The sequence below is a fragment of the Leptonychotes weddellii genome, chromosome 5 (genome assembly GCF_054177405.1).
Source record: "Leptonychotes weddellii isolate Sample4059 chromosome 5, ASM5417740v2, whole genome shotgun sequence".
Classification (NCBI taxonomy): domain Eukaryota; kingdom Metazoa; phylum Chordata; class Mammalia; order Carnivora; family Phocidae; genus Leptonychotes; species Leptonychotes weddellii.
This window is the reverse complement of record NC_138373.1, coordinates 97,945,381-97,972,611: the sequence shown is the minus strand read 5'-3', so window position 1 is coordinate 97,972,611 and position 27,231 is coordinate 97,945,381. Positions and strand designations below refer to the sequence as shown.

Below are 27,231 nucleotides of genomic sequence, written 5' to 3'. Positions count from 1 at the left end.
CAGATTTTTATAAGTTTAATTCTCTTAAAATAAAGCACAATTTAGATGTATATTAATCTCAGTGAGGGCAGAAGTTATTTCTGCTTTGTGCTTCCTTGTTTCCCCAGTACTTAGTACTTGGCGCATAATAGGCATTCAATAAAAACTGAATGGCAAATTAATGAATAGTGCATATATTTGCATATTCATCCTCTAAAATACTCCTTAGTAGTAATAAATAATAACACAAACAGGAAATGAAAGTACATTTTTTAAAAAAAGGAAAATACATTTTGTGCAGCATATGTTTGTATCCCCAGTCTTTAGAGCACGAAGTAATATAACGCATAGCATTCTTATTAAACTTTAATGAGCATGTTTGTAGCTCAGGGAAGGGTGCTGCAATGTGCAAGAGAGAAGTGGGCACAAGGCAGTAAGGAGTGGGTCTAGTGATTGGGAAGAGTGAGGAGAGAAAGTAAGAGAGAAGTAAAAATTGAAATATATATCGATGTCATGAGATCCAAGCTAACCCCGCAACTGTGTTCAGGCAATAAAAAAGGACTAAGTTAAAGGCTAAATATACATGCGAAAGTTGTTTCGGTGGAGAAGGATCTGTTCCATTAATAGTTACTTACAAATCACCAACACTAAAGACCAGATTCTTCTAAAACGAGATGCTCTACAACATCCCCCTCATGGACTTTCTTCCAATAAACTCACTTCTAAAGCTGAAATCCCAACCTGTTTTTTTTTGTCCCTGCACTTAAGAAATGACATAATCAATTTTCTGCATCATTTGGGCTAGAAGAAAAGACTGTATTAAGCGGAAATGAGCATAGCATTTTAGCCCCATTTATAATTGGAGATTCATGAGTTAGGGAGGCACCTGAAATACAAATAGGCTGTTTCATAAAGCCTAGGAGGCCTCCGTAAATGGAAGCAATCCATATCAGCTATTTGTCAAGAAGTCAGTGGTTAGCTGATTTGACCACTAACAATTATTTTGACAATAGGAATTACTGACAGTAGGAACTAACTCTTCAGAAGAGGAATTACAGAGGCAAAAGCATTCTTAGTTCAGAAATGATGTTAAAATTTTGCAATGATATTATATATATATAATATGTATATAATATATTTACCTTTTAGGTAAATTTAGGTAATAGGCCAAGCCTATTACTTAATCTAAGAGAATGGCTTGCACCTTGTTTTAGTGAAGGGACTCTGGGCTTGTCAGGAAGTAAATGAGTGATGACTTATTTCTCTTAAAAAAAAAAACTATTTATTGATTTACTCAAAAAAGTTGTCTCTTTCAAAACTGAATAGAGAAAACGAGAAATTTAAAAAAGAAAATGAAAGGAATATATACTTCCAAGAATTTGGAGTTAAATGAGACTGAAGTAGGAAGCAAGTAGATTCTTTGGAGCTGAAGTGGACTGTCTTCAGCTGAGGGAAGACTCTAAAAAGCAGCAGGCCTTCCCTTCAACATGAGGGACACCGTCATGCCTGGTCACTGCAGCAGGAACTGAGACGAGGTGTGGGAAGCATATAAGAAAGGGCTATCCGCTGTTGGTGAGTGGAATCTTCAGTCATGGCAGAGGGCTGTCAAGATGGAAGTAGGGTTCATGTGGATACTTTTGGCAGCTATGATGATGTGCTACCATCTTATCATTTATGAGGCTCTGAGTCAATCAGAGCACCCAGAAGAAGGGGGCACTCCGTAAGGCAACTCCAGGAATTACTTTTTCCTCTATGAGCAAAGGAAGAGACTTGGATTGGTGCTGGATATTCTCATCATTAACAGACTGAATGAATAAACCCATAGCATCAGATAAGATTTTTAAATGGCAGCATGCCATTTGACCCAAAAAGGAGAATAAAGGGCTCACACTATTTGGGAGTAGTAATAAACCATTGGAAGAAATATGTGAGACTGAAGATACCTAGCTCTTTTTGTTTAGACAGTTTTCCCGATTTCAGCCTGTGTCTGCTTGTAGGAAGGAACACACACCTGAAAGTCAGGTGACCTTGGTTAAATCCCATAATTTCCTTTTGCCTCATTTTTCTTTCATATGTTCAATACCCTATCTACCTGGCAAGACTTTTTTTTTTTGAGGGTTGAATGAGGTAATATATATGAAACCCATTAAAAAGTGACATCGATGGTATGTATTCTCGAAAGTATAAAGCATGTTGCTATTGCTACTGGAGATGAATGAGATTTTAGTCAGGGTGGGTAGGTTATGTTTATAGTAGTAAAAGATCCTAACATCTCAATGGCTTAAAGCAAAAAGCTTGATTTCTTGCTCATACTCCATGTCCATCCCGACTAGGGGAGGAATATGCCCCACATCACCCTCACTCAGGGACTCAGGCTGATCTTTAGAGCCCCTGTAGACTGCCGGTCGTTGTGATGGGGAAGGGTACATGGAATCACAGGCTGCATCTTAAAGTGACACATGCCACTTCCTAATTGGCTTCATGCATTCACATGGCAATCCTCGCTTGTGTCCAGAAGAAGAGCGAGAAATATATGGTGAGCAGCACTAATTGACCCTCAGATTGTTTCTCTTCATTTTACCCATTTTGGATGACTTCTGCAACAGAGAAGCCATCCAGCTATCTCTCCTGTTACTAATACCACTACCTTCTTTCTCTATAGCTTTCAACAACCAAGTAGACATTCTTGAGTTTCTCTTTCCTCAGTTTTAAGGATTTGCTGGCACTAAAACATCTAGTAGCTGTCTAGCAGAATATTTTTCATTTTGGGCAGAGAAAAGCAGCAATTGTATAACATCCTGTTTTTTTCTTTGCCAAACAGACATTGACGAGTGCTCTGATGGCTTTGTTCAGTGTGACAGTCGTGCTAACTGCATTAACCTGCCTGGATGGTACCACTGTGAGTGCAGAGATGGCTACCATGACAATGGGATGTTTTCACCAAGTGGAGAATCTTGTGAAGGTCAGTACAAAGAGAAGAACTAGAGTTTAAGAACACCTTTTGAACTTGAAGAATATGCAGTAAGGTGTAAGTAGTAGACATTGATCTAATGTTTAAGTTATTGGTGATTTTTGCTGTGTGTTTATACAAGGATGATTGGGAACATGTTACAATCTAAACTTTGCTAATTATGATAATTAATTGATCTTTAGATGTTTAAAATTTGTGACACTAAACCAGTTCTCTTTGGATATTTGCAACTGTTGAAGGGTGTTTTTAAAATGAAAAAACCCACAGTATCAGATAAGATTTTTAAATGGCAGCAGGCAAAAAGCTGACCCGAAAAGAACTAGAAAAACTAGATGAGGCAAGCAAGATAGAAGGAAAATAGAGGGAGAGGAAATATGATAATGATATGGCCAAGGATAATATTCACAGTACGTGCTACTCTGGGCTCTTCCTAACGTATCACTTGGCTGGCAAAGTAAGAGCTGTTTAGTGAATGTTGAATGTTGGATACAGAATGTTGGCTTCGGAGGAGATTTCAATCTCATAGGAGTGGAAAATTTAATCAGGTCATATTTAATTACTTACCATTAATTTTGAATTATTTTCAGTGAATTGACAACTCTGCCCCTCTGTAGCCCCTTTTAAAGGGCATGGTTTTTAGAAAGCAGGCAGGCTATACAAAGCCTCATGAATAATTGCCAGGGAAACCACCCAGACTGAAAGGATTTGCCATCAGAAGTTTGGCACAGGAACGGAACACAGAGCAAACCTCAAGAAGTTATAATTTTCTCCATTTGTATTTACACCTTCATAAATTAACAACCTGAGAGAATAATGGGACTAAAATGACACAGCAGTGAAAGCCTTGGAGAATCTAACTTAACAGTACTTGACACCTAAATGATAAGCTGTCTTTTATTCTTGGACCTCAAAGGGTTTTCACACAGAGAAAAGTGAAGCGGACTTGGGTGATGGATGTTTCCAGTGCACTTTGCACTTTGCTAGCAGCTGCAGAGCTTTGGGCCTTAAGCAGAGAGTTCATCTGGATTTTTTTGCATGGGAATGGAAATGCTGTTGCCTTACCAGGAGCTAAAACCTGGCATTTGCAAATAACCACTTAACTGTGGTCTGAGGGCTTTGCCTTGCCTTCCTGAATGTCCCGGAGTGAATCCTTCTGGCCCTGTAGAGAATGCCGGGAACCATGGATTGCTCATCAAGAGGCAAATCAGTGTGATTTTGCACTTCCCTGATAAACTACTTTTTTCAAGGGGAAGAAGTCTACTTTTTTTGTTTGTTTGTTTAAAAGTGCTACCTTTTTGTTAAGATTGTCTTTTACTTTAAGTTACACACACAAAGAATGAATATAAGCTGATTATCAATAATTCAAGTCACACACAAATACATAGATTAAAGCTGAAAATGCATCTTAACTTCATCCCTCTCCTTCGCCATCCGTTCCGCTTCCCCAGGGGGAACCTGTGTTTCGTTTTGCTCGGTACCCTTGCACACCCTTTCTGTGCATCAGAATGTGAAGAGAAAAAACACATACCTCTGCCGACTATCTCACTTTACATTTCCAGTGGTACTCGCTGTCTTTGAAGTTTATGACTGCAAATCTCAAGAGGGCTGTCTTAGTTATCTATTGATGCATAACAAATTACCCCCAAAACTTAGCAGCTAAAAACAACAAAAATTATCTGACAGTTTCTGTGGGTGAGGAATCCGTGCACAGCTTAGCTGGAGGCCTCTGGGTTCACGGTTTCTCATGAGGTTGCAGTCAAGTTGTTGGTCAGGCATGTGGTTTCATCTTGCAGACTTGTCTGGGGTGGGAGTGGGGTGGGACGCTAGGGGAGACTCTGCTTCCAAGATGGCTCATGTGCCTCTTGGCAGGCCTGGTTTCCTTAACACAGGAACCACTCCCCAGGGCTGCCTCAAGACATGGGAGCTGGCTTCCCCGAGAGTAAGAAATCCAAGCAGAGCCAGTGCTTGCTTGGATAACTTAATAACTTTTATAACTTAATCGCAGATGTGCCATTTCATCCATTTCTTGCATTCTGTTTGTTAGAAGTGAGTCAGTAGGTCTAGCCAGCCCACATTCAAGGGCATGAAGAGTAAATGGTGAGGTTCACTGGGGACTAGCTTATACACTTCCTCCTGCAAGGGCCATCCGCTTTACCCAGCATTCAAATTTTTTTCCCTTAGTTACTTTCCCCTGCAACTCTCCAGTACAGCCATTTCATACCTTCTCTAATCTCCTCAAATCTTAGGTACCACTTCCTTTCTCTTCATTCTGTTGATGGCCCTGCTGCTTAATTAACTGAGAAAACAGAAGCACTTTTGCCCCAGGAGCTATACTAGCTTTACTCTGATTTATATCTGTAACTGCTGCTTTCCCTTTCCTCCTGTTTCACTGAATTAAGTTTCATTTCTCCCATCAAAACTTAAACCCTCCATAGTACCTTACGACGCACCTCCTCTCACCTGCTTGAGGTCTTTGCCTTTGGACTATCCACTTTCTCTTCCATATGATAAATACTCTTTTTCTGCTGCATCATTCTCATCAGCATACAAACAGCCTGGAGTAGCACCCATCTTTAAAAAAAAAAAAAAAAAACAAGCAAAGGGGCGCCTGGGTGGCTCAGTTGGTTAAGCAACTGCCTTCGGCTCAGGTCATGATCCTGGAGTCCTGGGATCGAGTCCCGCATCGGGCTCCTTGCTCAGCGGGGAGTCTGCTTCTCCCTCTGACCCTCCCCCCTCTCATGCTCTCTCTCTCTATCTCATTCTCTCTCTCAAATAAATAAATAAAATCTTTAAAAAAATAAAAAATAAATAAAAACAAGCAAAAAGTAAAAAAAGAAGTAACTTCCCTTGATATCACCTGATTGTTCAAACATTTCCCCCATTTTTCTGCTCCCTTTTAGAACAGAACTCTTTGAAAGAGTCTTTTATATTTGTTATCTCCATTCTCTTGCTTCCAACAACACTTTAGTCCCACTGCCCCATTGAATGCTTTCCTTTCAAGATTACTAACAATTTCCATCTTGCCAAATCCACCACTCGGTTACTGTCACTTTGCTTGACAACTCAAGCATTTGAGCTAGTCGATCTTTTCTTCCTCTCAGAACAACTTTCTTCACTTGGCTTTGGGGACGACACTCTCTCCTGTCTTTCTCTTAGCCTATAGGCCTCTCCTTTCCCTCTCCAGAGGACTACATGTTCAAGCACCAGAGGGCGGTTGGCAATCTTCTCTATCCATTCTCAAACTAAATCAACCAGTTCCATAGTTTAAAATGCTATTTATATATTGCTATTTCAGACCTTTTCCCTAGTTGTAGATGCATATATCTCGTTGCCTACTGGGTATCTAACTTGGATTTCCAAAAGACAACTCAGACTTAATGACTAAAATACAACTCTTGATCTACCCTGTAATTCCTACAGGCCCTAAAACATACTGGCCCAGACCAACATTTTGGAGTCATTGTTTCTTTCTTTTCTTTGTACTTCATAGCCAATATATCAAGTCTCATAATTTTGATTTCAAAATATATTCCCAGTCTTACCACTGCTCACCATGTCTATTGTTACCATGTTGGTCTAAGCCATCATTATCTTCTGTCTGGACTAGTGTCGCTTTCTCCAAACTGGTCTCCCTACTTCCGCCTTTGACTCCCTTAGAGTCTTTTTTTCTATAGCACTCAGAATGATTTCTTAAAATCAGAAGTAGTAAGAGCATGCTCCAATTTTGTTCCAATGCCTGGAGCCTTTCCATCTCTCTTCAGAGTAAAATCCAAACCCCAACAATGGCTTACAAGGATCTACATGATATGGGTACTTGGCTTTCTTGCCATTTCACAAATATACCAAACTGGTATATGCTCATATTCTCATATGCTCTTCTTTTTGTTTGGAATGTCTTTCCCCAGATCTTTGCATTTTTCTTTCCTATAATTCAGATTTCGTCCAAAATGGCTTCTCCTAGACTCCCAACTTAAAACAGCATCCTTCTCTGACACTCTTCTTGCTTTACTTTTCTTCATAGAAATTATAAGTTCTCCTGAAATGATTGCATATATTATGTGTTTACTTGCTTATTATCTTCTATAGAATGTAAGCTTGAAGAGTCATAGATTTTTTGTGCTTGTCAACCACCAGTGCCTAGGACAGTGCTTGTCACATTGTAGATAATGTATTGATTTGTCCATTGAAAAAGATTGAGATGGATAAAAATTGAGATAGATAGATAGATACATAGATACACACATAATATTTAATCAGAAGTACATTAGGAACATAACCTCTGTTAGAAGTAGATATATAGTAAGATATATAGTAGATATAGTCCTATGTTAGAACTAAACATATAAAGTAGTGATCAGGACAGAATGAAAAAACATAGTGCACTCATGAGTGTTCAGAAAGTAACAAGGAAAATTAAACTAGGCATTAAAATAGCACATGATAAAGATGAAGATGGGGTACTAAAGGATTGTATGAGATGCTTATGCAAAATAGACTTTTCAAGGAAATTCTTTAAACACAGAAACAGCGGGAAATCTTTTTTTTTTTTAAATATAACTCTGGAAAGATGATTCTACTGTTATCGTCCATAGAATTTATAATGATTATCAGAAAAACCTACGACTTTTTCAGAAGACAATGTGCTCTGAAGGATTCCTTAAAAAAAAAACAGTATTATAAAAAAAATACTAAAATGCTTCTTCTAAACACTTATCCATTTGCTATAATTTCAGTGATTTGTAGAATTATAATATTAGTATTTAGAAGGATACAGTTTTTTTTTGTTTTTTTGTTTTTGTTTTTTTTTTTAAAGATTTTATTTATTTATTTGAGACAGAGAGAATGAGAGACAGAGAGCATGAGAGGGAGGAGGGTCAGAGGGAGAAGCAGACTCCCTGCCGAGCAGGGAGCCCGATGTGGGACTCGATCCCGGGACTCCAGGATCATGACCTGAGCCGAAGGCAGTCGCTTAACCAACTGAGCCACCCAGGCACCCTAGAAGGATACAGTTTTAAGAGTATGATTATATCTGAACAGGTGCCATTTTTCTGTTGCTAAAAAAAGGCATTTCAAAGTGGACAAGGTCACAGCAGTAGGTTCACAATTACTCTGAAGACATACATAAATATATTTGGAGACATGAATAAATAACTGTGCACTGTTTCACTACTTTTCAGGCTGCAGTTGAATAATCTACAACATGCGTGTTTACAAGCTGCATTCATACAAATTATATGCTGTTTTGCTCATCCATTTATCTCAGAGGTATAGATATTTAATCCCCAGATAATGTGCCTGAGTACCATTTTCCTTTTCCATGTCATCATTTCTACTATGCCTGAAAATATGTCTCTCTCTGAGAATAAAGCCTAGTATATTTTTCACACAAGGATATTTTATTTACATGCCCACTCCCCCCACCGCCCAAAGCTTTAATTTCTGGATTATTTTTAAGCTTGGTGAGGTTTTTGAACTTGTAAGACCAAAAAAATAATGTTTATAGGATAGCATCTTTACAATCCAAATATTGTAAATTCTTAACCTAAGTCAAGAAAAAGGACAAAAATGAAGTGAATCCAATTCACCTCAACAAGTAGTTCCAAGTACCTTACGGGATTTGCCGGCATCTGCTGCATAGAAACATGAAGGAGGTGGGGCCACCGCTCTCGGTTGGGGGGAGAGATAAGATATGTACAACAACTGTCACACAAGATAGAGTGTAGTGACTTTCTTAATAGAGGAGAAAGCTACAAGGCTGAAAATAACAAATACTTGAGAAAAATATAAATTTAGAGCTGTTAGGAAAAAAAAAGAAGAAATGATTTCCTGTTTAGGAACAAGAAAGGCTTGAGTGTCTAGCATTTGTATTAGGACTTTGAGTATGATATGATTATTAGCAAGTTGAGAAAGGGAAAGAGAGATGAACAAAAGAAGTAGCTTTCAATGCCTTTCTAAGAAGTTTGAACTTGACTCTAAAGGACTATTTCTGAGAAAGGAAATGATGAAAATATAGCTTCACCAAATCCATATTTGGGCCCAGTTCTATATTCTCAACTCCAGACCCATATATCCAACTATTTACTGGACAGCTCTACTTGGAAGCCCAGAGGAAAGTGTAATTCAACATGTCCTAAACTAACTCATGCCCTTCCTCATCCTGCCACCCACTTTCACTCCACAGCGAAATCTTGCTCTTCTTTCTCTAAATAGCATCAGCCAAATTTTCCAAGCCAGAAATCTAAACATCATTCAAGACCACTTCCTCTCCCTAATCTTTGAAGCTAACAAATCACTAAGTTGCTTTATCTTTGTTTTTTCTATTTTGGAAGATTCTCTCCCCGTCGTTTCTTTCTGTGCATCTCTCCACTGCTAACGGTCAGTACAACAATGTGCTTACGAGCACAGACTTTAAGCCTGACCGCTTGGATTCTTGCCTGGACTCTCTGTACCTTGCCAGACCTTGGGAAAGTTATGCAACACTTCTATGCTGCAACTTCCTGATCTATAAAATGGGAAGAATAACTGTACCCTCCAGTTGTTGTGAGGATTAAATGAATCATATGAAAGCACTTAGAGTTGGGCACATACCAACCACTGTGTAAGTTTTTGCTTTTGTTATATGACCATTGCTTGCGTGGACTATGGAAACAGCCTATGAATTCTAATCCACTCAAATCCCTTTTCCAAAATGAAGCAAAAGGTATCTTTCTAAAAAAAATCTGATTATGATTTTTTTTTTGCAATTCCCTAAAATGACATTTTATTCTCTTTATGATGAAATACAGATTTCTTTTTTTTTTTTAAGATTTATTTATTTGAGACTGAGAGAGAGAGAATATGCAGGGGAGGAGCAGAGGAAGAGGGAGAGAGAAACTCAAGCAGACTCCACACTGAGTGTGGAACCCAATGCTAGGCTCAATCTCATGACTCATGAGATCATGACCCATGAGATTGTGACCTGAGCCGAAACCAAGAGTCAAACGTTTAACTGACTATGCCACCCAGGCGCCCCTGAAGTTCAGATTTCTTAACATGACCTTTACTTGGGCCCTGAGTACCTCTTCAGCTCACTGTCTAACTACTCTGTTCCTCTTGGACATTCAACTCATTCCTTCTAACACATCTTGCTGACTCTAAACTTTGGGCTTTCAAGTACACCCGTATCTCTGCCTAGACCACTCTTTACCTCCTGTAGCTTGGCCAAATCTTATTCATAGTTTAATTGCCACTAGGTGTGTATGTGGGCAGGAGAAATATCCAGAAAGAGCTACCAATGTGATAGGAAGCAAGTAAAGAAAATTTATTAGGGAGGGAGAATGAACTGCATAAATGCTGCTGCTAGATAAGTTAGATCTGAAATGAGACTTGACCATTGGATTTAGCAACATTATTTCTTCAATAACTCACTAAAGGAGTTACCAGTATTTTTAAAGTTGGAATTTTTATATATCATAGTAGGTTTTTCAAAGCAGAATATACACTCCTTGTGTATATTTAATTTAGGAATTTTGCATTATAATAAAACTATATGTAACAATGAATTCCAAAACTCTGTACTACCATTCAATTGAGAATAGTCTCTGCATTGGGAAACCAGTGTAAATAACAAGCGGGGGGTGGGGGGGGCGGGAGGTGCGGGGGGGGAGATGAATTCAAATTAATTCAAATCCCATTGTATAGCAAAAGGTAATCATTGGTTCATAATGATTTTCTGCCTACACATTTCTCCAGGTATGACAAGTACATATCAACCATTGTTGTAAGTAACTTATTACTCTAATTCTTTATTGTAAACGTACTTGATTTCAGAGCACGTGTTCCTTTTGTGGCTGGACACCTCTTCTTTGTCTTCTGCAGCAAATCCAAGGATTGTCTCTGCCTTTAAGAAAAAAAATGCATTACCTGACAGCAGAGCTTTTATTTTAAATGTCAAGCAAAATGAAATGATTGTAAAAATCCAGTCATTGCCATTAACGGAATAATATTTGTATAGTGGATATTTAAAGGGTTATTGTAGTAAGAAATATTTGTACAGTTTGTGGTCAAAGAGACCAAATAACTATGGTTAATGTTTTTCCTGTTTATTATAGTTCCTAATTATAATAATATTTAATAGGAAATGAAGATCAAGTCATCAATATGCTTTATTATTCTGAGTAGATTAAATATAGAGCTATTTTATAAAATTTCACTTCTTGCTCCTCTTTCTCTAAATAGCATCAGCCAAATTTCTCTGACCTGAACAAATCTATTTATATATAATTGTTATAAATATATATAATTTATATATATATATCAATGCTTAAAAATGTGAAATATATCCTCATGCTCGCTAACAGTTCTGCTTTTGATCATACTCTATAATTATAAACTGTATTATCCTTGACAAATCAGGCTATAATAATGTGTTCACTATAGTTATAACAAAAATCTTTCAGCCATTGTGTCAATTCATTGGTCTTGTTGAGGTGTAACTGATCAAAATCAAGGCAAATAGAGAGAAATATATCATATGGCTCATTTTGAGGAATGCATATATGACAGAACTTAATATTTAAGAATTTAAATATGGCTAAAATATAACCTTGACTGGGCCACGTCTTCTATAATGTTGAAACCAAACAATTTAAGAAACGTTATCTACTAAAGTCTATCTTTAAAATTTTCTAAGAAAATCATGGGACGCCTGGGTGGCTCAGTCGTTAAGCGTCTGCCTTCAGCTCAGGTCATGATCTCAGGGTCCTGGGATCGAGCCCCACATCGGGTTCCCTGCTCTGCTGGAAGCCTGCTTCTCCCTCTCCCACTCCCCCTGCTTGTGTTCCTGCTCTCGCTATCTCTCACTCTGTCAAATAAATAAATAAATAAACTCTTTAAAAAATAATAAAATAAAATTTTCTAAGAAAATCAGTATACAGTTCCCCTGGTGAAAAGCTATCCATTCCATCTTCTCTCTAACCCACTTCTTCTGCTGTGATTTAATTCTTTCTTTCTTGACCTTTACTCGGAGGAAACAGATGAAGTAGGAGATAACTGCTTACTGCCACTCATACAATATCCCTGAAATGTATTTGGGCTTGTGACCTTTAAATTATGGGGCTAAATAAAATGAATCACATCTCTTCTTAAGGACCTGATCTGTGGGTCAAGATATGTTTTCTTTTCATCTGTATGAAAATGCTGTAGGCTGTGATTGCCATGGACTAGGTGAGGTCAGGTGAGGAATGGGTCCTTGACAGTTGAGTCAGGCAGGAGCCAAAATGATCGTCTGAAATGGAAAAGTTAAGAAGTGGGAGATGATTTGTGAGCGAGATGGTAATTGCTGGTGGTCACTTGCCCTCTGTGGCGGGGCGGGGTGGGGGGTGGGCAGTGTGTGAGGACGGTACAAAAATGCCTGACTATGGGAAGAACGCCCTCACCTGGGCGAAACTCTGGGAGGAGCTTACACAGGGGTGACAGGTGGATGCTTGAAGCTGAATAAAAATGCCTCGGAGGCCCCATGCCATTTCATCTCCCACTAAGAAAGGATTTGGGGTAAGCACCATTTTAACATTTGAGGATGATTTTCCCAATAAAAACTCAAAGGCACTTTTAGGATTTCAACTGCCACTGCTTTTTGTTTGATAGATTGAGTTCTCTTCTTACTTTCAAAAAATATAAGTGTTCCATAAAGCCTAATGGTATTTACAGAGATACAAAAGTGGAGAATCTAACCAAGGTTATCTGGTGTTTGAAGTCAAGCATGATAATGTGTTCCTGTGAAATCCCCGGATCATTAACATTGCTTTAGTCAGCATTTAATAGGAAATGCATGCCAGTAAGATGAAAATTAATTTACAGTTGAATGCTTTGTGTTAGGAGACAACTTGCCTGATTGCAGTTGTTTGAAACCGAGCATATCCTAAGCACATTGCCGGCTGCCTTTTCTTGGCTGTAGATATCGATGAGTGTGGGACCGGGAGGCATAGCTGTGCCAATGATACCATTTGCTTTAACTTGGATGGTGGATATGATTGCCGATGTCCTCATGGAAAGAACTGCACAGGGGACTGCATCCATGACGGAAAAATTAAGCACAATGGTCAGATTTGGGTGTTGGAAAATGACCGGTGCTCTGTGTGTTCATGTCAGGTTGGTATAAATAAAACACTTTAATCATTTTTATTGGGGTGTAATTTGCATATGTTTTAAATATATAGCTTGATGAGCTTAGACAAATGGCATGCATCTACTTAATCACTATCACAGTTAGTGTAAAAGGACATTTTCATCTGCTCGTAATGTTGTCTCTGTCCTTTCGTAGGTAGTCCCGTACCGTCAGCCTGAAGGAAAACACTGATTTGGGTCACTGTAGGTTAGATTTGTATTTTCTAGAGCCTTCTATAGTAGGTAGTACATATAGTACATACTTTTTTTTTTTTTTTTTGGTCTGGCTTCTTTCTCTCGGCATTATGTTTTCAGCATTCATTTATATTAATTACATATGTCAGTAACCAATTCCTTTTTATTGCTGAATAGTATTCCATCCTGTGGAAATGCCACAATGCATTTATCTGCACATGTTGATAAAACTTTGCTGCTAACTATGCTAGTGCTTCCATATTAACAATATCATATTTGAATGAATGCATAAACAAAGCCAGAATGGACATACTTTGGCCTACAAGTGAAAACGATCTATTTAGACTGTGTTTCAGTTTTAAAGGGATGTTCCACTTTATTTACCCAGTCGATGATAGAGACTTAATTTATAGTTAGATAAATAACACTCTGTATGAAGGGCTCAATTATTATGAAAGAAATTGAAAACAGTTTGTATACAAACTTAAGGTCTAATATATTCCATAAACTTAACAATAGGTAAAGCTTGTTGACTATTTTTTTTATTATGTTATGTTAATCACCGTACATTACATCATTAGCTTTTGATGTAGCGTTCCATGATTCATTGTTTGTGCATAACACCCAGTGCTCCATGCAGAACGTGCCCTCTTTAACACCCATCAGCAGACTAACCCATCTCCTCACCCCCCTCCCCTCTAGAACCCTCAGTTTGTTTCTGAGAGTCCATAGTCTCTCATGGTTTGTCTCCCCCTCCGATTCCCCCCCTTCATTCTTCCCTTCCTACTATCTTTTTTGTCTTTTTTAACATATAATGTATTATTTGTTTCAGAGGTACAGGTCTGCGATTCATCAGTCTTACACAATTCACAGCGCTCACCATAGCACATACCCTCCCCAGCTTGTTGACTATTAAATATAAATGCACATGCCCTCACATAAAACAAGGTAGTATTCTAATTACTATAGGTAGTCTAATTACTATACTAATAAACAAGTGCATGTATATTTACATGTACCTTTACATGTACATTACCCACATTCATATATACATAAGGATGTGTAGTGGTTATTTCATACCGGTCATTTCTGAAAATTTGCTGGTCAAGCAGTGTTTGGAAAGGAAATTGGAAGTTCTCCAGCTTGGGTAATTTCTGTGTGGTAGCTACAAAATGTAACTCTAAAGCTATTACCCTGATGTAGTATATTGAGAAAGGGAGGGCTTTTGGTAACTGCTTTCTTCTTTCTCATACAGAATGGATTCGTAATGTGTCGTCGGATGGTCTGTGACTGCGAGAATCCCACGGTTGATCTTTTTTGCTGCCCTGAATGTGACCCAAGGCTTAGCAGTCAGTGCCTCCATCAAAATGGGGACACCTTATACAATAGTGGGGACACCTGGGTCCAGGACTGCCAGCAGTGTCGCTGTTTGGTAAGTTTAGCCTCTGCAAGTGCGGGGGAAGTTCCGGCCCGAATCTAACGAGGGAGACAGTCTTGCCCTCCCACATCTGCCAGTTCCCAGCACCTACCTGGCCGTGGCGCTGGTGGTTACAAAAAGTGAGCCCGGTTAGGATGACAAATGGCGAGCACACGGTCAGGACCCGCGAAGGCACGTTCGGAGTAAATGTTGGACGGCATGTCGTGCATGTCTTTCCAGAGCTCCGAAGAAGAACAGACTCTCCTAGCATCCCCAGTCCCATTCAGCTTAGGTTCACTCACACACCATTATAAGCAGAACAGCATTTGTGAAAAATGTAATTTTTTTGTCCAAGTAGAACTTTTGTTAATCCATTTCTATCGGTCATAAAAACAGAAACAAAAACAAAAAATGACACTTTTTCTCCTTCTAAGTATTTTTACCATCAGTACTATTCTAGTGGGCACCCTGTTTTACACATGGTATGGATTTGCAATAAATACTTATTAGAATATTAGAGTTGAATGTATATATTTACAAAACTTCTACTGGAAACAATAGGAAAGAAGAAAATAAAGACTTGATCAGGAAAACACCAATCTTTTCTCATTTGACCAAGCTTCTTGATTCTTTTGAGGAGCGTAAATGAAAAGGAAAATTGGTCTATGTGTCTTTATAGAAGAAAGTTTCCCAGATGCTACTTTTAAAGTCATGGCTAGTTTCCTTTCTATTTGTGTGAGGATATTTTTAAGGTAATGCTTTTTTGTTGCTTCCTTTTTATACTTTAAACCCAAAAATCAGTTGAAAGAACAAGGTTAGTTTCTGTGCCTGAAGGCTGCTTTCATCTCCAAGACCCTGAGATTCAGAATTATGAAGAAAATAGGAGAGAGGTGGGAGCTAAATTTTAAAAAGATCCAATTCACACAATTTTCCCATGTGAAATAGAGAAGCCTGAAATCAGCTAGTTGTTTTTTTTTTTCCCCTCCAGAATCCCTAACCTGAGAAACATATAAATGAACAAAGAAAACCTGCCAAATTCCCTTCATATTTCAGTTGATTTTCTTGTAAATGGACAAAACTTTCTTTATACAGAAGGGAATAAATGAGAAGGTAGGGGGGAAATAATCAAAGGAATGAAAAAAGCACCTAATATGCAAAAATTTAAGTAAAACGTTCTTCCGTAGTAAATAATTCTTCTGTCAGGGAAAAGATAAGAGCATGCAAATTTGATTGTTTTAAGGGAAAGGGTTTTGCTTTTGTTCCTTGTTCTTGTTTAATCCTTGAACGCTCTTAAAGTCCAGCTGCAGGATAGACCTCAGCCCTCTGGTAGGACTTTTGTAGATTCCCTGCAAGATTCGTGGCTTTGAAGGTGTGAGTATAAATATCCATCAAATAAACTGAGTATTCGGTAAACACTGTGCGGCTTCCACTGTGCCTCCCTCCGCGCCCTCACTTCCTTTCTCCCTGCCCTGCTGCATCTGCTTTCCTTACAGCAAGGGGAAGTTGACTGTTGGCCTCTGCCTTGCCCAGAAGTGGAATGTGAATTCAGTGTCCTCCCAGAGAACGAGTGCTGCCGGCGCTGTGTCACTGACCCTTGCCAGGCCGACACCATTCGTAATGACATCACCAAAACTTGCCTGGATGAGATGAACGTGGTTCGCTTCACTGGGTCCTCTTGGATCAAACACGGCACCGAGTGTACTCTCTGCCAGTGCAAGGTAAAGCCTATTAAATCCAAGGAGGGAACACTTGGCCAACGGTACCCAGGGCTCATTCATATTAATGTGCTTAACCTAGGCCAATGGGAAGCATTTTTTTTTTCCTATTTATTGTTGAAACAGAGGTGGGAGGAGGGCCACTCAGCTTTATTAGTGCCAAGGCTAACTGCCCTGTGCATCCTCAAAGCATATTCAAGGAGAAGGAAGTGCATGATCAGAAACCGGAATGATCAGTTATTTATGTCACCGGAACGGAAAGAACCTACTTAAATTGCCCTAAATTTTCTAACTGTACACATCTTTAAAAAAAAAAAAACTACAACACAAACTTCATGTTTCTTCTTTCATGATGGATATTATTTTATTGATTTTTATCTGGTCCTTTTATGAGGTCTGTAAGATATATCGACAAAGTAAATATATTACATTTTCCAAAGTGAAAATCAATATGGAAAAATGGGCATATTTCTTGGTTTGTTGTGGTCAGTTACATTGGGTTGAAAAATTTAAGATCTGTTGTTTATTTTATTCCCACAGTTGGAGAAAAATCATTATAAAGATTTTTCTTCTTATTCCCACAGGAAAATAGAGCGTGTGTCTTTTACTTCAATGAGAACGAAAATACAGATAATGTAGACTATGTGTAGAGTTCATACATACTGGCAAAGTTGAAAGCATTCTACTTGATTATTGTTCCTACAAATGTTGATTTAGTGGTCACTGTATTTCACAGTCATAATTTTTGAATCAACACTAAAACTAAGTAAATAAACTGAAGGCTTAATAACAACAACACAGGAAAGCAAAGATTCAGATTTTTTCCAACATACCACAGCTAGATATCTCTAACTCTCTTTTTGTAAGTGCACAGTTCCATTAATTTTTTTTCAATAGAGCAATTTAATTCAGATTCACTTAGCACAAATTCTTACTAGAGTGGCTTGACATAACAGGACAAAGAAATATAAAATGCTTTAAGCTTTGAGATACTATTATCTATTTCAAACCGAAATGTTTGTCTCTTTCAATCAATGTAATTTTTGTCAATCAAGCAAAGCTTTTTGGGTGAACATTTAATGCGTTTTCTGAAAATGCATTAGCAAATTTGAAAGTTACTACTACTACTACTACTACTACTACTAAAAGTGACTAATGTATATGCAGTATTGCTTTAATATACATTTAATATGAGTACACATAGCAGTGCATATCTAGAAACTTCAGCATTAATGACCAACAGGGAAATAGTTTCTGACATTTAATTACCAATTAAAGTTAAATCCCTTTACACTCTTTTTTTTTTAATATTTTATAAGTAACCTCAACACTCAAAATGCAGCTCGAACTCACAACCCTGAGATCAAGAGTCACATGATCCACCAACTGAGCCAGCCAGGCACCCCATGTACACTCTTAATCTAAGATTATTGTTCTGAGAAGTGACAGCAAAAATATATAGGAGGTGATAGGATGAAAAACACACAAATATGGCTCACACAGATATTTCCAATAAAAAAAAAATGCATTCAGTAATAGAAAAACATGAGAGTGTTTTCTGGGGTGAAGAGCATGAGTATGATTGTCATTTACTGCCTTATAAACAAATAGGATTTTTTGCCTCATGATAGAAATGTATTCCAGAAAGTGTATTTTAGAGTTAAATTCATTTTTTGTCAGATCAGTGCTGATTCTCAGAAGTTACTGTTTGATGCTATTTCCCTTTTCCCTTCTTATTAAATATGAGTTATAAAAATATGTGCTACTTTACCAAATTTATCCCAAATACACATTTTATTATATTTATTTTGTGTTATTTTAAAAATAAAATGGATGCAAAACAGGCTACAGATATTCCATTGGAGGTGAGCATTTTCCACAATTTGGTGCTTTCAGAGCACCATTTTTACTTCTTATCTCCCTGTCCTACTCTCCTATGAATTACTCATTCTAATCAATAAACACATTGTGCTGGGTATTATGCTAGTACCAGGAGTGTAATGATAAGGAAAACAGATAAAACTGTTTCTGGAAATTATTACCTAGCACCTTGTTGTCTAGAGCTATGCTGTCCAATATGGTAGTCAGTAGCCACATGTGGCTATTTAAATTAATTAAAGTTAAATAAAATTAAAACTTCAGTTTCTCAGTCACCCTGGCCACATTTTAATTGCTCAATAGCTACATGTGGCTAGTGGCTATCATATTAGACAGAACATATAAAGAACATTTCTCTCATCACAGAATGTTCTGCTGGACAGCACTAGAGGTGAAGAATGCAGTGCATAGAATCAGGCCACCTGGATTCAAAGCCTGGCCAGCCATACTAGCAATGTGACCTCAGGGGATGTCCATTAATCTCTCTCAGTTTGCTCAGTTTGCTCACCTGAAAAATAAGAATAAAAATAGTACCTAACTAGGAGTAATTTTAGTACCTGCATGAGAGGGTTGCTATAAGAATTAAGTGAGAAGATCCATTAAAAAGTTTCCTACACATTTCATGCACATTCAGAGTAAACACCAATATTGGCTATTATTATTGTTAATAATACAGTAAGTAGATATTAAGTCATGAAACAGATAAGACAGCATTCTAGACTGTGATGGATGCTCTGAAGGAAAGGAGCACTGTGCTAAAAGACCACATAACATGTGCACCAGTTATCTCCTGAGCAAATGACATTGAAGATAAGATCTGAGGAATTAGGAATTAGCAGGGGGGTGGTGGTTTAAAGATGTCTTTTTAAGGATGTCTCCAGATTTAATTTGCTTAGGTTAAAAAAAAATGTTCCTCCATTCAAAGGTTAAACTCTTGAGTCAAAAATGGATTACTAAGATTGTCTCTCCTAAGTCTAAAAGAGACAATGAACCCTTTGATGGGTCAGAGTGCTTTTAGGCAGTTATGCTTTGAGCTTCAAACAATAACTAGGGATGTGTCCAGTTGAGAAATGAATACGAAGGGAGGAGGGATAGAAGGTCATTTCCTTTAATAAATAATTACCAAACAGACCATTTGGAAATTGGAAGCCAGGGGGCTACTTTTAATTCCTTGGGAGACTCTAGATGTAATACTGAAATAATTGAGGTATGAAGAAAATTAGAGTTTTAAGGATGAAGCTCCTAACTTCCTAAACTTTACCCTCATCTATCAGGAACAGCAGACTTAAAGTTTTGAAAGCAGACTTCTGTACTAACATTAGAATAGAAACTAGATCTATCTATGGAAACAAATGCCCCATCAATGAGGACATTAAAATGGAGACTTTCGTGTATGATTGGGAGAGATTTTCAGATCAATAAAGGAAGAAAGGATTATTTTATATACATTGGAATGGCTGGGCAGCAATTTGAGGGAAGTAATTTTATATGCTATCATATATCAAAACAAATTCTTTTTTTTTTAAAGATTTTATTTATTTGACAGAGAGAGACAGCGAGAGCAGGAACACAAGCAGGGGGAGTGGGAGAGGGAGAAGCAGGCTTCCCGCTGAGCAGGGAGCCCGATGTGGGACTCGATCCCAGGACTCTGGGATCATGACCTGAGCTGAAGGCAGACGCTTAACGACTGAGCCACCCAGGCGCCCTATCAAAACAAATTCTACATGGAAGAAATGTTAGATACTAGAAGTAAAAAGATGTAATCAAATGTTAATCAACATTCTAGAAGGGAGATGTCTATTCTAACTTAGAAGTGATAAAGTATTCCTCAAAGAAAATTTAGAGCTTCTATAGATAAACAAAATTTACAAAATGAGAAGTCACAACAAGAGACTGGAAAGATATTCTTCCAGAAGATATGCTTTGTTAAATTAAAAAACATATAAAAGTTAACAAGAAAAAACAATATTTCCCCCATAAATAAATCAGCAAGGAATGAATAAACAATTTGCTAAAAAATGCAGCTATTAAAAAGAGAAAATTGGGCGCCTGGGTGACTCAGTGGTTAAGCATCTGCCTTCGGCTCAGGTCATGATCCCAGGGTCCTGGGATCGAGTCCCACATTGGGCTCCCTCCTCGAGGGGAGCCTGCTTCTCCCTCTCCCACTCCCACTGCTTGTGTTCCTGCTCTCGTTGTCTCTGTCTCTGTCAAATGAATAAATAAAATCTTTAAAATAAATAAATAAATAAAAATAAAAAGAGGAAATTATTCAACTTTTAAATAATTAAAACTCTAATGTAAACTAACATAATGAATTATTATTTTCACATACCACAGTAAAAAACAAACAACTCACAATAATTTCCAGTGCTGACAGAGATGTACTTATGTCAATGACATTAAAAAACATGTGTCAACATGCCACAATACACCTCTTTGCCTACTCCCCATCCCAACTCAAATATTTTTGTCCTATTAACCCCAGGTCTGAGAATATAACCTCAAGAAATATTCTAAAATATATGCATGACAATATTCACCTCAATATTATTTGTCATATAAAATCAAGGAAGAAACCAAGGTGTCCAAAAATAGAAAAATAGTTAAATATGTTCTAGTAACTCTATGATGCAATATATATTATACTATAATTATGTAATATATATATATAATTATATGATTATATTACTCAGCCATTGGAAAAAATGGCTTAAAATAAAACCTAAGCTAAAAATATAATATGTAGGGTGCCTGGGTGGCTCAGTCGTTAAGCGTCTGCCTTCGGCTCAGGTCATGATCCCAGGGTCCTGGGATCGAGTCCCACATCGGGCTTCCTGCTCAGTGGGAAGCCTGCTTCTCCCTCTCCCACTCCCCCGCTTGTGCTCCTGCTCTCGCTGTCTCTCTCTCTGTCAAATAAATAAAATCTTTAAAAATATATATATATATGTAATTACATTTACACTTTAATTGCAAGAAGATTGAAAATAAAAGAGTATGCAAATGAATTCTATAAAGTCATACTAAAATACTGATGGTAGTGGGATGTTTAAAAATATATTAATTATTTATATATACATCTATTTATAATCTATATAATTTGTAAACAGATTAATATATTAATTATACAGTAAATGATTAATAAATGAATAAAAACTAAATTTACTGAATATAAATAACATTAAAATATATTATACATGTATTATATATAAATATATTAACTGAAAATTAAAAGCCAGCTGTCTTTTTTTTTTTAAGATTTTATTTATTTATTTGACAGAGAGAGACACAGCAAGAGAGGGAACACAAGCAGGGGGAGTAGGAGAGGAAGAAGCAGGCTTCCCGTGGAGCAGGGAGCCCGTTGCGGGGCTCAATCCCAGGACCCTGGGATCATGACCTGAGCCAAAGGCAGACGCTTAATGACTGAGCCACCCAGGCGCCCCAAAGCCAGCTATCTTCTAATCTTGATTTGAGTTTAGCACAAAAATAGTGACAATGACTTTTTTAAAACTTTTTAAAAATATAGAATAAATGTAGTCAGAAATAACAGGTGTTAAGGAAACTTACTTTGTACTATGTAAAAATAACTAGTTTTATTCATTGTAATAGTAGGTTGTTACTATTCCTAGTAATCAGACTAAGTTTCAGTGGATCACCTTTTATTTTAGTTTTTATCAAGGTAATATTAACTATAGTGAAATGCATAGTTATTATATATATAATGTGATGAGTCTTAAAAATCAAAATATAGAATATTTCCAATACTTGAGTAAGTACCTTTTTTTCCCCTTCCAGGCAATACCAACTTACTATAGCAAACTTCAATTTGATTTCATTGTAGTAGATTTTTTTTGCCTTTTAAAAATTTCATATAAATGGAATCGCCCAGGATGTACTCTTTAATGTCTTCTGGTAAATTAACCATTTTATCATTATGCAATGCCCTCCTTTTCTCTAGCAAGCCTTCTAGACTTGAAGTCAATTTTTTTCAGATATTCATTTTGTTTTGACCAATCTACTTTCAACCCACCTATGGTTTTATATTTAAACTCTATTTTTAATAGATAATGTATACTTCGTTCTTATTTTGTTATCCAGTATGACAGTCTTTGTCTTTTAATGAAGTGTTTAGTCTGTTTACATATAATGTAATTTTTTGGCATTGGTGGATATAGGGCTACCATTTTGCCATTTGTTTTATTTTTGTCCTATCCATTTTCCATATTCCTATTCCTCCATTTCTTCCTTCTTTTTGTTTATTAACTTTTTATATTATTTAAATTTAATTGTTCTTTTGAACTTTTAACTATAGCCTTTTATATTACTATTTTAGTTGCTGATCTAGAGATTACAATCTATAGCATTCATTTATTAGAGTAGAATAAGATTTAATATTATACTACTTCACATAAAATATAAGAACTTCAACATAATAGAATTCCGTCCCCCTTAGCCTTTGAGCTATAATAAATAATCATATATTTTGTAACTCAGTAAGCTATAAACCCTAAAATTCCTTATTATTTATGCTTTAGTCAGCCAAATATCTCTTAAGGAAGTTAAGGGAAGAAGAAATGCTATATTTCATACTTATCCACATATTTGCCATTTCTAGTGTTCATTTCTTCTCACATATTTGAGTCTCCATGGTGTCACTTTCCTTCAGTTTTAACTTCCCTTAGCATTTTCCATATTATAGATCCATTGGTTAATAGATCTAACTTCCATTTATCTGAAATTATCTTTATTTTTAGGGATATTTTTATTAAATATAGCATTCTGGATTCACAGATTTGTTCCCAGGACTTTAAGGGTGATACTCTATTGTTTTCACGTGTCCATCATTTCTAATGAGGATTCAGCTATCATTTGTATTTTTGTTCCTCTGTATAAAATATGTCTTTTCCCCCCTGTTTCCTTTCACAATTCTCTAGCTTTGATTTTTAGAAGTTTGACTGTGATATACTTAGATGTGATATTTTATGTGACTTTATTCTTTGGTGTTTGCTGGGCTTTTTAAGTATCTAAGCTGGTAGGTTTTTTTGTTTTTTGGGTTTTTTTTTTTCCGAGAAATTTGAGAAAATTTTGACCATGGTTTCTTCAAATTTTTTCAAATATTTTCTCTGCAATTTTCTCCATCCTATTCTTCTGGGACTGTGATTACTCATATGTTATATGGCTTAATACTATCCTGAAGGTCAGTGAAGCTCTATTTTTATATCAGTCTTTTTTCTCTTTGTTTTAGATTGGATAATTTCTATTTTTTTGTTATAAATTTACTGACTGTTCCTTCTGTCATGTTATCTGCTGTTAAACCTATTCAATGAGTTTTTCACTTCAAATACTGGAAATTTTTACTCTAAAATTTCCATTTAATTCTATTTATAGAGATTTACCATCTTTTTTTTTTTTTTTTTTTTACTTCAAACATATTTAAAATAGATACTTTCCAGTCCTTGTCTGCTAATTATTCCATCTGGATTGTTTTTGAGTCATTTCTATTCACTACTTTTTCTCTTGATTAAAAGTCACATTTTCTTGTCTTTCTTCATGATATCTAATATTTTTATGGTTTATTGGATACTATGGATGATATATGGCATAGATCATATGTTCTGTTAGCTTTCTCTGAAGACTGTTCTAGCAGTTTGCAAATTTCTGGCCTATCACCTTGCATTTAAGAAAGCTTCACTTTACTCTGGTTAGGTGGGTCTATTCCAGATTTACCCTTAGTTCTAGGGTGAGTCTCTTAATCTTGAGACATTGTTTTTACTCCTAATCATGGCCCTTTTGGGCTTTCAATGAAAAGCCTGAATTTTTTTTTTATCAATCCTTCCTAACTTGGAAGGACACAGATTTTAAACACTGCTACCCACAGAAAGCAACATTTGAAATCTCTGCCCAGATCTTGCGACTTTCAAGCTGTAACTCATTATCTCTTTAGTCTCTTCTGTATTTCAAAGACCAGCCAAGGATTTGAGGGGAGTTTATATGCTGATTCACTCCCTCCTTTCTAGGTATTTCTTTCTGAATTTACAACCACTCTGGCAGCCCTAAAAGTTGTCCTCTGACATCTGAGGCCTATCAGATTGTGTCTTTATGCCTGAGTTGTAGTTAGCCTAAGCTGCAGAGACTACAAAGTGCCCTAAGGGGAAATGCAAAGGAAAAATAAATCTCACACAACACATTTCCCTTCTTTCACAGATTGAAATCTTTCCAGTGTCCGCCTGCTTTTGGTCACTATCTATTGCTTTCAAATAGTTATTTTTTTCTATTTTTGTCCAGACCCTTTATAGTAATCTGCGGGGAAGGTTAGTTTTATATAAGCAACTATGCCATTACTGAAACTGGAACTCCAATAGGATATTTTATTATTCATTCTTGTATGAACTATGTTTCCCTAATTGAGGAGTTTCCACTGGTATATGATTTATAGAGCATTTATCTTATCGTAACAGAAAATATGGATATGGAATAAGAAAAACATTCCTGGAAGATTTTGGAAAACATTCCTGGAAGATTTTGGAAAATCCCTTCCTAAAACATACTCATAGGAACCATAATAATGATTTTTCCACCCATAGGGTTCTAATGCTAGCTTCACATACTCGATGGCAGAAAGCTCCAGAAATTCCCTCACTTTCTGCTCAAAAGCCATACAATTTGAGGAACTGATACTCTCAGGAACTGGTATATCCCTTACATCAGTGGGTGCCTGGACTGGGAAAGATGATGTAATGGTTATGGGTAGAAAACCTGCCTCTGAGCATGATGACAAAGCTTTAAAATGCCACTGGAGATCCAAGAGATGTTGAGACTTCCTCTCATTGTCAGAATAAGAGCTCTGCTTTATAAAAATTAAGAACAGAAGAGTATTGGCTTAAATTGATAATACTCTTCTTGGAAATAGACTAGTTTTCCCCTCATTTGGTATACTTCAAAAAAGTTTAAAGTATCAAAATCTTTTGTCTTATAGAACAGACACTTTTGATTTTATCGTAAAAGTATAATACGTTTTTAAAGCAGCTAAAGTCACTTATCTGAGAGGAAATATCAAATAGAGGATGGTTTTTAGTCAGACTAACCTGAATTTTAATTCCTGCTGTACCATTGTTAGCTGTGTGATTTTGGACATGATATTTAAGCTTTCTGATCTTCAGTATCTGAATCTAGGAAGTGTGAATATTAATAGTGACCCACTGAGAATGCTGTAAGGTTGAAATTTGATAATGTATTTAAAGTGCCTAGCAAAGTGTTTGACACAGAGTATGCACTCAAGAAGTAGGGTATTATCATCTTATGATTGTAGTAACAATATTAACATAATCATCATTATTAGTTAGCTGGTTGAAGAAAGTAAGAGTGCAATGACTCAAAAGAGTAAGATATTAATTTTTTTGTAATGCACTGTATTATTTTGGTATTTTATTCGAAAAACTAATTATGTGTATCTGGCCCTTCCCTGCTATTTTTCCTACCTTACACTGTTTTTTTCACCAACTCAAAATTCTCACCCAGACCTTTTTTCAGCTTAACTAAACAAAACTACTTTCACTTCAAAGCCTGTACTCATTCTGTTCCCTGTGCTTTTGGCCAACCTTTTCACATTGCCTTCAGGTCTTGGTTTAAATATCACTTCTACAGAGAAGTCCACCCTGACCACCTAATCTAAGTAGCCAGTCTTTTCTTTATTATTTTTAAAAGATTTTATTTATTTATTTGAGAGAGAGAGAGAGGGAGGGAGGGGGGAAGAGAGAGAGAGAGCATGAGCAGGGGGAGGGACAGAGGGAGAAGCAGACTCCCTGCTGAGCAGGGAGCCCACCCGATGCGGGGCTCAATCCCAGGACCCTGGGATCATGACCTGAGACAAAGGCAGAAGCTTAACTGAGCCACCCAGGTGCCCCAGCCAGTCTTTTATTAGTATCCTGACATCACCTAGTTTATTTCTTTTCTAGCACTTTTCACAATTTTTGATAATATGTTTGCTTGGTATTTATTAGTTTTCTGCCCCCCCAAACTGTAACCCCTGCCCTATGAGGGTAGTAACCATTCTGCTTATTCATCCATATACCTAAGGCTTAATATACTCAATACATATTTTGTGGATGAATAATTAAGAGAACAAATGTGATCTAAGAAGGTGCCATGTGGTAAATAAAGCTAGTCTCTGATTTGCCACAAATAACTGGGCATAATTGGTTCTGCAGTAGCAGAGACGTGAGAAGTGACTGGGAGGTTGAATTTGCTGGGGTGCATAAATAACAAGCCCCAGTTAGATTTACGTGCACCAATCAGTAAGTGTGAGTATTTACTAACGACTGAACAGCTTATACCATCCTTTTCTTTCCTCTTTTTTCTTCTCCAGAATGGCCACATCTGTTGCTCAGTGGATCCACAGTGCCTTCAGGAACTGTGAAGTTAACGTCTCACGGGAGATTTCTGTTTAAAGAATGTTCTTTCATTAAAAAGACCAAAAAAAAAAAAAAAGTTAAAACTTAAGGTGGATGATTTGTGGGCAGATAAGTGCAGCTTTGTTAATAGCTGAGTGAACATTCAATTATGAAATTTGTGAAGCTTGAGAAAATCACTAAAGGAAAATTCTTGGGGCAAAATGAGACCAGAATTCTGCTTCTACTGTGTCTGACATCACCGTGGTAGAAGAATGGGTGTAGAATACACACCATGACATCATGACCCCTGGATATAAAGCCTGAGCCCATCAGAGCTTTGAAAGCCTCTAGCTTCACTGGTGCAGAAAATTTTTCTCTAGATCAGAATCTTCATGAATCAGTTAGGTTCCTCACTGCAAAAAAAAATAAAATGCAAGGCAGTGAATGAATTATATTTTCAGAAGCAAAGCAAAGAAGTTATAACGTATTATGTACAGTATACACTCCGAAAAGAAATCTGAAACAAGTTATTGTAATGATAAAAAT

At 36.9% G+C, this 27,231-nt stretch overlaps 1 protein-coding gene across 5 annotated transcripts in view; it reads left to right on the top strand.

Moving 5' to 3' along the window:
• NELL2 (neural EGFL like 2) overlaps nt 1-26,782 on the top strand; it is a 305,243-nt gene extending 278,461 nt beyond the window's left edge. For all 5 annotated transcript variants that reach the window (XM_081821534.1, XM_081821531.1, XM_081821532.1 and 2 more), the window contains 5 exons: nt 2,801-2,941; nt 12,885-13,078; nt 14,544-14,720; nt 16,199-16,423; nt 26,661-26,782. In XM_081821534.1, coding sequence (XP_081677660.1) covers nt 2,801-2,941; nt 12,885-13,078; nt 14,544-14,720; nt 16,199-16,423; nt 26,661-26,711 — 788 coding nt within the window. In that variant the 3' untranslated portion in view covers nt 26,712-26,782. The remainder of the gene's footprint in view (nt 1-2,800; nt 2,942-12,884; nt 13,079-14,543; nt 14,721-16,198; nt 16,424-26,660) is intronic.
• Nucleotides 26,783-27,231: the final 449 nt, after the last annotated feature.